This window comes from Coloeus monedula (genome assembly GCF_965178545.1).
Source record: "Coloeus monedula genome assembly, chromosome: 7".
NCBI classification, from domain to species: Eukaryota; Metazoa; Chordata; class Aves; order Passeriformes; family Corvidae; genus Coloeus; species Coloeus monedula.
Genome location: NC_138787.1, coordinates 15,191,069 through 15,203,408, shown reverse-complemented (window position 1 = coordinate 15,203,408; position 12,340 = coordinate 15,191,069). Strand labels below are relative to the sequence as shown.

The 12,340-nt window shown below is 36.7% G+C and overlaps 1 protein-coding gene across 1 annotated transcript in view; it reads right to left on the bottom strand.

The window, feature by feature from the left end:
- The window catches only part of PDE1A (phosphodiesterase 1A), a gene marked incomplete at its 3' end in the record, with an annotated part of 40,946 nt that extends 30,461 nt beyond the window's left edge, over positions 1-10,485 (bottom strand). Inside the window, exons 1-5 of the mRNA XM_082285486.1 lie at positions 10,385-10,485; positions 9,866-9,932; positions 8,771-8,887; positions 6,726-6,866; positions 1,594-1,694 (exon numbers count right to left, since the gene is read on the bottom strand). Coding sequence (XP_082141612.1) covers positions 1,594-1,694; positions 6,726-6,866; positions 8,771-8,887; positions 9,866-9,932; positions 10,385-10,470 — 512 coding nt within the window. The 5' untranslated portion in view covers positions 10,471-10,485. The remainder of the gene's footprint in view (positions 1-1,593; positions 1,695-6,725; positions 6,867-8,770; positions 8,888-9,865; positions 9,933-10,384) is intronic.
- Between the last annotated feature and the right edge of the window lie 1,855 nt (positions 10,486-12,340).

The following is a 12,340-nucleotide window of genomic DNA, read 5'->3' as shown; positions in this document are numbered from 1 at the left end:
TAGCAGTGCAGCTTGCTCTGACATAAATAAACTAAATTCAACCCCTTGTTCTGTTGAGCAACAGTATATATTGTCATGTATGGTACCAAGGAACCTAAATAATTTAAATAGGATTGGGAATGTTAGAGGAACGAACCATAACCACCCTCAATAATCAATATGTTTACAACCATAATCTAACTAAAATCATGGGAAAATCTGTTATGACAATCACATATGTTTATGAAGCACACTTTGATCAACATAGCTACTTATGACTAGGCTTAAGCAGTGCTAAGATTTCCTATGATTTTGGCAGCCATTCATTCCATCAGTTTTCCTCAGGCAAAAGAAGCTTGGAATCACAGTCTGGGATGGCACATCAGGGCCAAGTTACATGAGGAGAGAAGAATGAGCTACATCACATAACAAATACCTGTTTGCAAATATGCCTGAGTAAAATTTAAAACTATCAGCTTAATTAGTTTTCCACTCTTGCAATACTTCAGAGCAAAATATTAAGGACAAAAATAGAAAACTAATATAAACTTGGAACTACAAACTGAAGTTTATTTTTAGCCAGACTATGCTGAGGGAGAAAAGAATTGTGTCCTTATTTCAGCTGCAAATCTAGCATTTTTTCATTATTGAAGGCCACATCTTGGAGAACAACTATGCTATAGATTAAATTTAAATGTAACCATTGGGGAATTTATCCATATAGGTGAGTGTGAGGACAATTCTGTTCAAAATAATAATATTTCTAGCACTGAGCTGTTTTATTAGAATATGCCAGTGCTATGCTGATTGTTTTTTTAAAGAGCAGCTAAAGCTAACTCCTCATCTGAGGATACTAAAAACAAAGTATAGCTTAGTGTAAGAGAAAAATAAGGTTGTTTGTACTAGGTTAAGTATCAAATGTACCATTTTTCACTCAGTAATGGATTGGTCAGGGATTTTCCTTTGATAAGCTGAAAATATTTTAAGGGAGAGAAGTATATGCTCTTCTACGGGACCAGCAGCTAGAGTGATATGCTGCACCTGCAGGAGAATGCAGTTAGCCTAACTTTCAAACTGGACTCCTTTCTGGATTTCCTTTGTGTATCTGCTTTCAAAACATGCTGGGAAAGGGCTCGTGCTAGGTATTTCTAAAGCTGTACTTGAAAGTTTCTCCCTCTGCACCAAGACCCTCTAAATTTAATACACAAAGTGAAACAAAATGTAAGCACATTGCTGTAAGTGACAAGGCATTTTTATGGGGATACAGTGGAAGAAGTTTTTGAGTCAGCAGTATCAGAATTTAAGTGAGCAGAGGGGTGAGGGGGTTTCAAGTCCATCCTCTGCATGTTCTGGATCTTTTTGAAGTTTCTCTTGATATATCAGCCCCAAAACGGAATTATTTCAGACATTATGGAGCTATCTCATTACTTTTCTACAGTTTTTGATCATGTGAGTGATCCCATTAACTGTACAGAAGTCAAGGAAGCAATTTGTAAAATCAGGATTGACATGGCTACCTCCTGGCTTTAGTAATAAGAGTTATGAAACAGTTCAGCAAGGATCTCAATGAACTGCAAACTCCAGATGTGACTCTTAGGAGACCACTTCACTTACCTTGTCTGAATATGAAAATTGTTCGTGGTCCCAGTATGTTCATAATCATGGACGGCAGCTGCAAAGATCATTGCTAAAATTTCCAGTTCTGTGAGCCAGTGCTGGTAAAAGAAAAACAAATCATAGTCACATTTTTGATAATAGCTGAAGTCAGATTAAACCCTACAGTGCTGAATATATTTTGCATTACCTTCAACTTACATAAACTTTCCTCTTGTCTTACTCCAGATAACTGTATATCCAAAGCACTTGACTATTATACAATTAAACAAGTCTTTGTACTTACGATTTCTCTGAGAGCAAGTTAACATCCTTGTGGTCACTAGCAAAGTAAATATTGGCAGCCAAAAATATATGAAGTTATCAAAAGAATTACACAGTTTACTCTGCAACTACTTTGAGTATCTAATCTGTTAGCTACCCATGGCACTTGCCAAATTACGGTATATTAATCTAAAAAAACCTAATATGAAGTTTAGGTTATAATTTTTCTTTGAGTAAACTATAGATACAGTTAATAATAAATTGAAGGTACAAAATTAGCATTATCTATATTTTAGTGTACATAGCACTAAAATTAAGCCCGTGGGAGATTTTTCTCTTCTAAATTTTATCATACTTTGTACTGATGCAAAAAAAAAAAAAAAAAAAAGTGCACAAGGCTAGTATAAAGTTACACAGAACAAAAGGTAATGTAGGTCATGTATACAAAATAATGCAGACCCTGAGTTTTGAGCCCTTTCATAACTCTTGCTAAATGAAGCCGTTCAGTATTGCTCAGTTTGTAAAATAACCTCTATTATCTTCTTTCAAGTTCTCTTTCTTGAATGATAAAAAGTCCTTGAGGAGAAAATTTACTCCACCTAAAGATGGGGGTAGAAAAATCATATGATAATTAACCCCCACAATCATAGGACTGATTCAGTCAAGTGCCAGTCAAGCATTTCCTCACATATTTCAGATGTTTCTGGCATACAAGTATGCTTCTGTACTAAAGGATCAAAGAATGATCTCAACTTCATGCATCTGAATATGCACATACGTGTGCAAGAATGGATATGAAATGTATAAGCTGTCAGATGTAGTACAAGTTGCCAATAGTTGTTATTCTTTCAAAGAAGAAGAAAGGAAACAGTCAAGATTCATAAGCAATGTGAGAATAATTAAGTAGGTCATTCAGTGACAAAATAAGGCTGCTGAGGAACAAGTACTGGCTGCTGGAGAAGCAGTATAGGTCTAGAAAGGTCACAGACAGAGGAATGAGAATGTACTGTAAGCAGTTCTAAAAATGGAAACAATGACCTTCATCATATTGTGTGTCACAAGAAACCAGGCCATGACCAGTCCTGGCTTTCACCATGTTTCCAACATACCAAATAGAACAGAAACACAGAAATTATTAGTAATGAAAGCTGAACATAAACTTTTCTTTAAGATGACTTTTCAAAGGTCAGCTTTTGTAGCAAATAAAATAATTGCTAGACAATGCATTCACAGGCAGAAGAACATTCCTCACAAACAATATCCATGGGCTATGCAGAGACTTCATACATTCATACATAGAAGAGCAAGTATTCCACACACACTAGCTGTACAGTCAAAATTGAGATCAGTAATCAAACCAGAGAACTACTTCAGCTAAAGAATTTATAAGGAAGTAGAAAAAAACTCTTAGAGAGACAGTTAATAAGTGTGTTTCTGAAAGGGAGAGGGAAAAATGAGTATCTGGGGGTCTGCAAGACTGAGAAGAGCTGAAACCTGCTTCCCTCCTGAAAGATACTACATCTCGTATTTGTAATAGATAACATAAATTGCAACTTCTATTGAAGTACTATGTGTTGCTTACATGTAAATAGATACATTTCAACTTACAAGTTCGAATAGTTGAAATAGTTGAATAATAATAATTGAATAATAGTTGAATAATAATAGTTGAAACTATTTTTTTGTTAGTGATGATGGATTAAAAACTGAGTAAGAAATGGAGTCTCACAATGCACTTATTGGCAGTAAAGACATTTTTTCCTTTACTTTGAGCAATACAGGTACGTGGGAGGAGAAAAGGGATGGTGGGAAGATGATCGATGACTCAAAAGTTCTTTACAAGATGTATTCCCTGGGACTTGGATTCTTAAACCTTTATAAAGATGAAAACTTCATAAACGTAACCTTGAGTTATACATTTCAGTTACATCATCTGGGATTTAATCTCTTGGGAGGATTAATAGACTGTCTGCCATCTGTGATATCTAACATTCTAACATTGATTTGAGGTGGCCGGATCTTCTTTCTTAAGATAGACAGCAACTTTTGAAAAATATAATGATTATTTTATTTCTTTAACAGCAGCTCTGAATATGTGTTATTCTTCACCAAAATCTCTCTAGGGGCTTGTGGAGAAGCATAAACTCTGATTAGCCAAAATTTTTTGGCAAATGTGGAAATACGGCTGTTTTCCAGCTTCCTGTAAAAGGTACAAAACATATGACCTCAACAACAGGAACCATGCAAAAGATTTCCTAAACCCCAGGTCTTGGAAACATTTGCTTCAGTATGTGTTTCAGAAATAAACAAGGAAGATAGCAACCCTTTGCAAGATTTGGAATCAGTATCAGGTCCTTAAGAGACAATGAAAGCACAAAAACTTCAAAGTGCAAACCAATCTGCAAAAAAAAAACCCCACAGTAATTTGATCTAGAATCTCATCAGATTTACTCTAATCCAAGTATTTATCAGAGATACAGGAGAGTTAAAAAATAAAAGTATTACAATGGACATGCTCTGAAAACTATTGGCTTGAGAAGCAAACGCCAAATTGTTACTGAGTCGGGTACTGGAGGGTTAACGAGGCAACAGGGAAAAAAAATCCAGCAAGTTAAATAGAACATTTTCATGATACTGATGCTTTCTCAAATTGCAAGTGACATTTGGGAGAGAAATACTTTGCAAGCTGCAGAATCACTAGGCCCTCTTTCAAACACTGATTTCCATAAATGTTCCTTCTGCCTGGCAAGTACATCTGTTTGAAGGCACTCTTGACTAAGTGTTGTCCTAGTTAGATATCTTTCCAAGAACTTTCTAGTATCATAGAACCATAGAAACATAGAATGGTTAGGGTTAGAAGAGACCTTAAAGATCATCTGCTATGTTCCCTGCTATGGGCAGGGAAATATCACAATTCAATATCGTAATTTGGCAATTAAAATGTGAATTAAACCTGGACTAATTTTACAGAAATATTTTGTAGCAGTGTTGCAACATTAATGAGATTTTGCAGCAGTAAAGCCTTAACCTTTTTGAAAATAGTTGTCCAAACCACCTCAAAGGCAGTTAGAAGGTTAAGATGCCAATACTGTAAAACTCGTGTTGGAAAGGCCTTTCTCACACTCACGTGCAGCTGGTGAAATAGCAGATATTCAAATATGAAACGGATTCCTTCATTCAGTGTTCAGAGATAAACAAAGTGTCTTTCAAAGCGGTTTAATCAATGGCTAAACATCCCAAAATTAATAGGATAGCTCTGGAAGTTGGAACCTTGTCCTGGCATCAGAAGGAAAATCTGAATGCTATTGCCTTTTTTGAAGGGCAGAGTGGCACAGATACAATGGACAAGAGGAATGGTTATAATGAGACAAAAGGATTTCCTCCTGTTAAGTTCCTGATCCAGGTGTATACGTGCAACAAAGACATGGCTCATATCACTTAACTCTTGCAGTTAATCTTACGGTAGAAGACAAGGGTAGAATAGCAACAGCAATCTAATAACTTCAAGAATTTTCTTTTACTAAAATATTATTTTTATAGGTGAATATTATATACAAAAACTTTGGTTTGGACCCCTCTTGGCAAGAACTGTCTAGCCTCTGCTTCAGTCTGATATGGAAGTCCTTTCTCAAGAAAACTTCTCAATCTAAAAAGGAATCTTGGCTGGTGAAGACACTGGGCTACAGTTAAGTAGTGTTGGAGTTAACATACAGCTTTAAACAATTGATTCTTAGAAGCAAAATGTTTCCTTCAAACAGTAGAATAAAAATGTGTAATGCCTGGGAACCTTTCCTTCCCCACCCTGAAGCCAAAGGCATTTTAAGTGAGAAAAGGCTTAACATAAGTTATTGACTGTCATTTATTGTGTATATAGGAGCAAAAACATCCAGAGTCACCTCTAAATTTTTTCTTTCCAAAGTCTTCTGGACTTGTTTCATAGCTCTGCAAACAGAAATCAGACACTATTTCTTCCCAGCTGTTTTATTTTTTGTTTTTTTGTTCATTGGGGTTTTTTTAAACAACTGTATTCACAGTGAAGACAAATTATCAAAAAGCCATTGACAGCAACACCCATTTTCTTTTAGTCAGTATTTACTTTTGCCTAGCAAGCTGATAGTGAGGAGATTTCCACTGCTGGTATTAAATTTAAGGTGTTTAGAAATAAAAATGCTTTCACAGATTAATTTCAGTTCCCAAATAAATAATTTAAAATATTGTGATATTTCAAGGCAATTGCAATAGCCTGCCTACTATAAGCATATGGAGTATGCAAGAGTGGTCCTAAAGAAGGTTAAAAACTAAAGGAAAAAGCAGTTTCAGAGTTCAAGGCCAGGCTGGATGGGGCTTTGAGCAGCCTGGTCTAGTGGAAGGCGTCCTTGCCTATGGCAGGGCAGTTGGAACTGAGTTGTCTTTACGGTCCCTTCCAACCCAAGCCATTCCATGATGATATTCTAAGCCTGAACTGATTCAGTACATCTTTCAACAGCCAGGACCTCTGCAGATACTAAAGCTTCCTTGCCTGATCACACCTCCCATGCTCTGATGTGAAAGTAAAAAATTCTCACCTGCCCACTCCTGCAAATCTATCTCAGTAAATATGATATAAAATACCTAATTCCAGGCGATGAAAAGCAAAAATGATTTAAGGATTATTTTTTTCTTCCTCGTTCCCTCTGCATCGAGAGAAGTTTAGCCTGGAAGAACTGTAAAAATGAAATAAAGTTTGCAGCCTGAATAGTAGTTTTGAATCTCTCTCTGCAAAATTTTCAGCTGAGCTTTTTCCTCTAGAAAAGACACATGTACGCATTTATTCAAAGCAGCAGAGTCTGAGAAAAGAAGTAAATTGAACTTCACAATACTTTTCTTACCATGATGCCAGTGTGAATCATTATGTAATGCACAGTTTGAGTAACGTCAGCTGCATGGATCAAATTGTGATAGGGATTTTTGTATTTGCTGTAACCAACTTCAAGAGCTTCAGCAAAAGAAATAAGATTGGGAACAGGGATCTACAGAGAAGAAAACATTAAAATAATTGTGTTTTTCCTGCAACAGCTGCAAAGTCAAGCATGCAATGAATGAATTACATATAATATACCATAGAATCTAGTGAGCAAACAAAAAAAGAAAAATTTTAAGTGTAAAGGTCTAATATCATACATGCACCAGTGAGTCTCCACACAATTTCTGTAGATGTTATATCTCTCTACATACACCATGCACAAGACACTGTAGAGCTATCAACCAAATGGTTTTCAAGATGTGTCTGTCTGCGCCAGGAATGCATAGATTGCACATACAATACAGGCATGACAGATAGGAGTCTAACAATAGGATTATCTCCTTTTCTTCACCAGTTTTGCCTTGCTTGAGACAAGGTTTGCTTTAATCTCGTAGTACGACTTTCCTTCCTCCAGGCAACATGTGAAGTACAGGTACAATCTGGTCCCACTTATTTTTGCATTGTGCTGGTTTTGGCAGGGACGGAGTTAATAGGCTTCATAGTAGTTGGTATGGGTCAATGTTTTGGATTTGTGCTGTAAACAGAGCTGATAACTCCAGGATGTTTTAGTTACTGCTGAGCAGCGATTGCACAGAGTCAAGGCCTTTTCTGCTCCCCATCCCACCCACCACTGGGTAGCCTGGGGTGCCCAAGAAGTTGGGAAGGGACACAGCCGGGACAGCTGGCCCCGCTGACCCAAGGGACAACGCTCCCTACGGCCCCATGGTCAGCAACACCCGGCTGGGCGAGCCTGGGTGGGGGCTGCTGCCTGGGGCCTGCCTGGGCACCGCTCAGCTGCTGCTGAGCAATTGTCTGCATTCCCATCATTTCTTCTTGGGTTTTATTTCTCTCTTAGATATTAATTTTCTATATTATTATTATCACCATCATTATTAAACTGTACATATCTCAACCCACAAGTTTTCTCACTTTTACGCCTCCAATTCTCTTCCCCCCATCCTGCTGGGGAGAGGAGTGAGAAGTGAATGTGTGGTGCTTATTTGCTGCCTGGGGATAAACCACATCACTCATTTAATGAAATTACATTTCCCTTAATAATTTTTTCTTTATTTAAAAACCCTGCAATGCAAACAATGGGACTGAGAATGGGCTTAAGCCCACTCTGCCATTAGCATTGTGTACTTCATGTCTATGTTATAATGGCAGCCCTGGTGTGGTTCTGACTTCAAGTACATAAAACCTGTTGGAAAAAGCTGGCTTACCAGCCTAAAATTAAAATATTCAAAGAATTTCAGGGTGAGACAGCCTCTTCAAAAGAAACACTGAGTTTTCTCAGTGAAGAGATTTTGAAACTTTTGAAAACTTTCATTTGGTAGTATAATAATGATAAATTTATTACTGTGATCCATTTTTTATCTCAGCCTTTCAAAGTTGTCTGTAAGGACTCTATATTGTATTGCAAAACCCTACAAACACCTTGGAAAAGCAATTTTTCTCTTTATATATCACCCCAGATTATTTAGGAGAGGAAGATTCAGCTGAAGCCCCTGCACAGTGGTGATCAACATACTAAGATCTAGACCATGAAAAAAGTATTTAGGACTAACTACGGTTTTCTGCCTTGTTAGCAATGTTTGGTCCGTAAAGCTGGGAGACTGATTCAGGCCTGTTGAGTAAATAGCCTGTATACATAATCTATTTGTGTGACACAAATGACATGACAAGGGTACACACAGCTCTCCATTTTTTGGGCTGCAGAAAAATTTGCATGTTCTGGGTGAAGTCTCATTTGGTAGAACTATTGGCATATTACGATATTTGCCATATTCTTTGAAATTCTGCACTGCATTGTACAATAAAAGAAAAACATTTCAATGCTGGGTTTCTTGTATTTTAAATTTGACACATGTATTCTTGCATATATATTTTTATTCTTGGTTAGTTCCTGACCTTGAAACGGCTCAAAAGGTCATATCGGGTTAACAGCTCATACATCATAAATTTCAGACTGTGCTCTCCACTCGCTTCATTTAGGGCAAATACATCAAAAGACCACTTATCAACATCCTGTAGAGGAGGGAAAAAGAAAAAAACACAAAAATAAAAAAATACTCCCAACAACCCAAAAACATTACATTTCCATCCATTTAGCTAGTTTTCCATTTAATCACTGGAAAAGATACTTTGGAGTTTTTCAGAGGGAAGAGGGAGAGTTTGGTGGTTTTGCTGTCCAACTCTTTCAAACTCCTAATGTAGATAACACATTAATGGCTACTTCAATATTAATGATGAAAACAATTGTGTCAGTTATGAATAAAATACTTGCAACATGACTGAATCAACTTTGCATGCTTTGCATCAAAGGTCTTAATCTTTCAAGTTTAACTTTCTCAGTACAAATTGTCTATAGAACCTTATGGAGATAATCTGAATACCACCCTTCAAACAGGCTATTGTGCAATGTCATTAACACTGATGTCATTAACCATAAAGCAATTTAAGAATAACAGTGCTTGGCTTTCAGGGAAAAAGTTGAGGTACTTCATTTTCAAGAAATACCAGTTTTTAATTGCATTCATAGACATCGGAACTCAGCTTACTATAAAAGATCATCTTTTGGCTGAACTAGAGTAATACCTTAAATTTACAGCAAATACTGTACTTGTTCCATAAGCTTCAGCTTCTTTTGTTAGCTCTATCCCAATACTATCTCCTTTTTCTTTCCTAAAAAAGAAACAAATGCTGCTGTCTGAGACGCTGATTACGATACCACTGGGAACTGATAAAACTGTCTCACATTTCTATAAGAATTTCTATACAAATTTCATTCTATTGCTCTAATGCAATCTAAATTAAATCGCAATTAATCAGAATCATATGTTGTTTTTGAATTTTAACTATTATTTTCTCTGTTCTGTGTGCTCAGTTCTGTAGTACTAACTATGGCTAGGGTATGTTCAGAAGAAAAATATTCATCTGACCTTAGAAGTCGCTAAACATAAGTGCAAATACATTCAAATTCCACAATGATTAAACTTCTTTCACCTTAAATGTGACTATGACTTCTGCTGGATAAGCCAAACCAACCATGCTTGAAGTTTTTCGGTACATCCTAAAAGAACAAATAAAATATTAAGAAATAGCACTCCTTTAAAAACATACTGGAACAGTTTATCTTTTTTGTCTTTCACAGTTCGTGAAATAAGAAGAATCTATCTAAGGGTCTGGCCCCAAAGATTTATGTAATCTTTTATGACGTTGTGAGAAAAACCCCTTTGCAGGTATGTTACTCTTTAATGTTGCAACAGTCTTCAGTACAATTTAGTGTAAAAGTTACAAAGCCATTTAGTTCATCCCCAGAATTTTCCAAGGCCTAGGAGATTTTACGAATTTAGAGATTTCTTCTGGAATTCTGTATAGAAAAATAGAGTGGCTGCAGAAATTGAAGCATAACTTCTGGCTCAAAGATTTGCTTCAGGTTCATCCCACCGTTTAAAGGATCTCCAATGACAGGCACTGTGGTTAAATGCAGTACTTGTTGTAACAAGAAAACAAAGCTCTCACCTCTCTACAAAAATCCCAGCCTGTACAGCGTGCACAATGCTCCGGAATTTGGGCTTTTCCTCAGGTCTCCTCTTCACTATTCCCATTTCTCTTGTGAATGTAGAAGCTAACCAGTCCCGCACTTCCAGCGGGACTGAATCCGACTGGATGTCAGAGAGTTCATCTTCAGTGTCCAAAAGTTTCCTACAAAAAAATTAATACAAGGTAACCAACAAGACCTCAGACCTAATAAGAAGAGTACTGACAGGCGAGCAGCAAACAAAACTTGATTTTAGAGGAGCGGAGGTTGACTGTAGTACCGATTCAGCACATCACTAAATGTCTTCTCTGGCAGACGGACTGAGACCAAGGGGAAGCTGTGCACAGCAGATATCTTCTCTCTCTCCCACTGCTCATGTTCCAGAAGGTAAAAGAAATAAAATGCAAGTTATTCAACTGGAGACAAGAAATTATTTTTCTACTAAGTTGTCAGAGCTGTGGTGGATTTAAGTGTAATCAATGAGCCATAAAAACCCAAGAAGACATCTAAAACAGCAACTGACAGAAATGGTAGCAGGGTTGCAGCTATAACTGAGACCACCACTGGTCTATTGATGTGTCCCCCAAAATGGTACAAGAAGTGTTTTGATATTTACATGCAAAAGTAAATGATGCTCAATAGCAATGATGTGGTGAACGGATGTCAATGAATGCCCTGTACACATGCTCATCATGCTGTTCCAGCACAATAAAAGCATTAAAGAGAATTAATTCCTTTATTGAAGAGAATTAATTCCTTCTATGTAGACATCCATATTTCTGTTGAAGACAGGGTAACAAAGTCATAGCAGTAAAAGTATTATACAAGATTGGATTGCAAGCCAGCTTTCACGGTTGTTAGCAGTTCAAAAAGCTAGAAAAGTTATATATAGCTCTTGCAAACCAGAAGAAGTATTAAAAAGAAACTTCAACAAAAGTGAATTAGAGGCCATCAGTCTATTTAGAAGAAACATGTAACTAAATATTCTCTTTAAACAGACTCAACGCTTCCATTCCACACTTCTATAAATCTTTTTCTTGCAGTTATTTGCTCTTATCACTCAGACTGCTGGGGTTTCCAGGAACCAAATCCCTTATTTAGTCAGATATCAAGTTTTCCTTCATTCAATTATGCAAGAAACCCCAGAGCTAGGATGACCTGAATACATGCAAAACACGCCACCCTTTCAAAATATTTTCTTGAAAGTGGTACCAATTGAATTGCAGGCATTATTTGATTACATAGATCTGTTTCTCTAGTGCTGCCTTTCTGAAACACGGATGATTAAGGAAAGCCTGAGTATGGTATAGTTCAAAAGAATCCCCACATAAATTTAATACTATCTGAGGGATTATAGGAAGATGCCTAATAGGAAGCATATCAGAAGAATCACATAAATTATTGGTGAACAGTGAGCATAGTGTATTTGTGCTCAGTTTCAGCAGCTCATCTGGCTTACAGTATATTTTTGAGATTTTTCAGCTGGGGTAAAAAAAATTAAAATGCACCCCTCATCCTTCCCCAGTTTACTGAAAGAACAGCAGAAACATTCCTATTTTTCAGAGGCATAGAATTACCAGACTAGGAAGGCTCTTTAACAGGGAGTACAAGAAGACCAGAATGAACAAGAATTATGAAAATTTCTGACAGTGAGACAACAGCCAAAAATCAGAAACTTAATTTGGAAGAGCAGGACTTGTGTGGAGGAAAGGATTTGAGCAAGTTATCTTGCAAAACTGAACCACAGCTGAGACTGGGCATAGGTCAAGGGCTGTAAACTGGCTTTATTTCCTAAACAAAAACCTATGTTACAGTACACTTAAATCTGTACTAGTCTAACACTATTATCAAATATCCCTGGAGAAATCAGCACTTTTATATTTCTGAAGAATATTTGACATTTGATGTATTTTTAGTATAATAAGGAAAAAACCTTA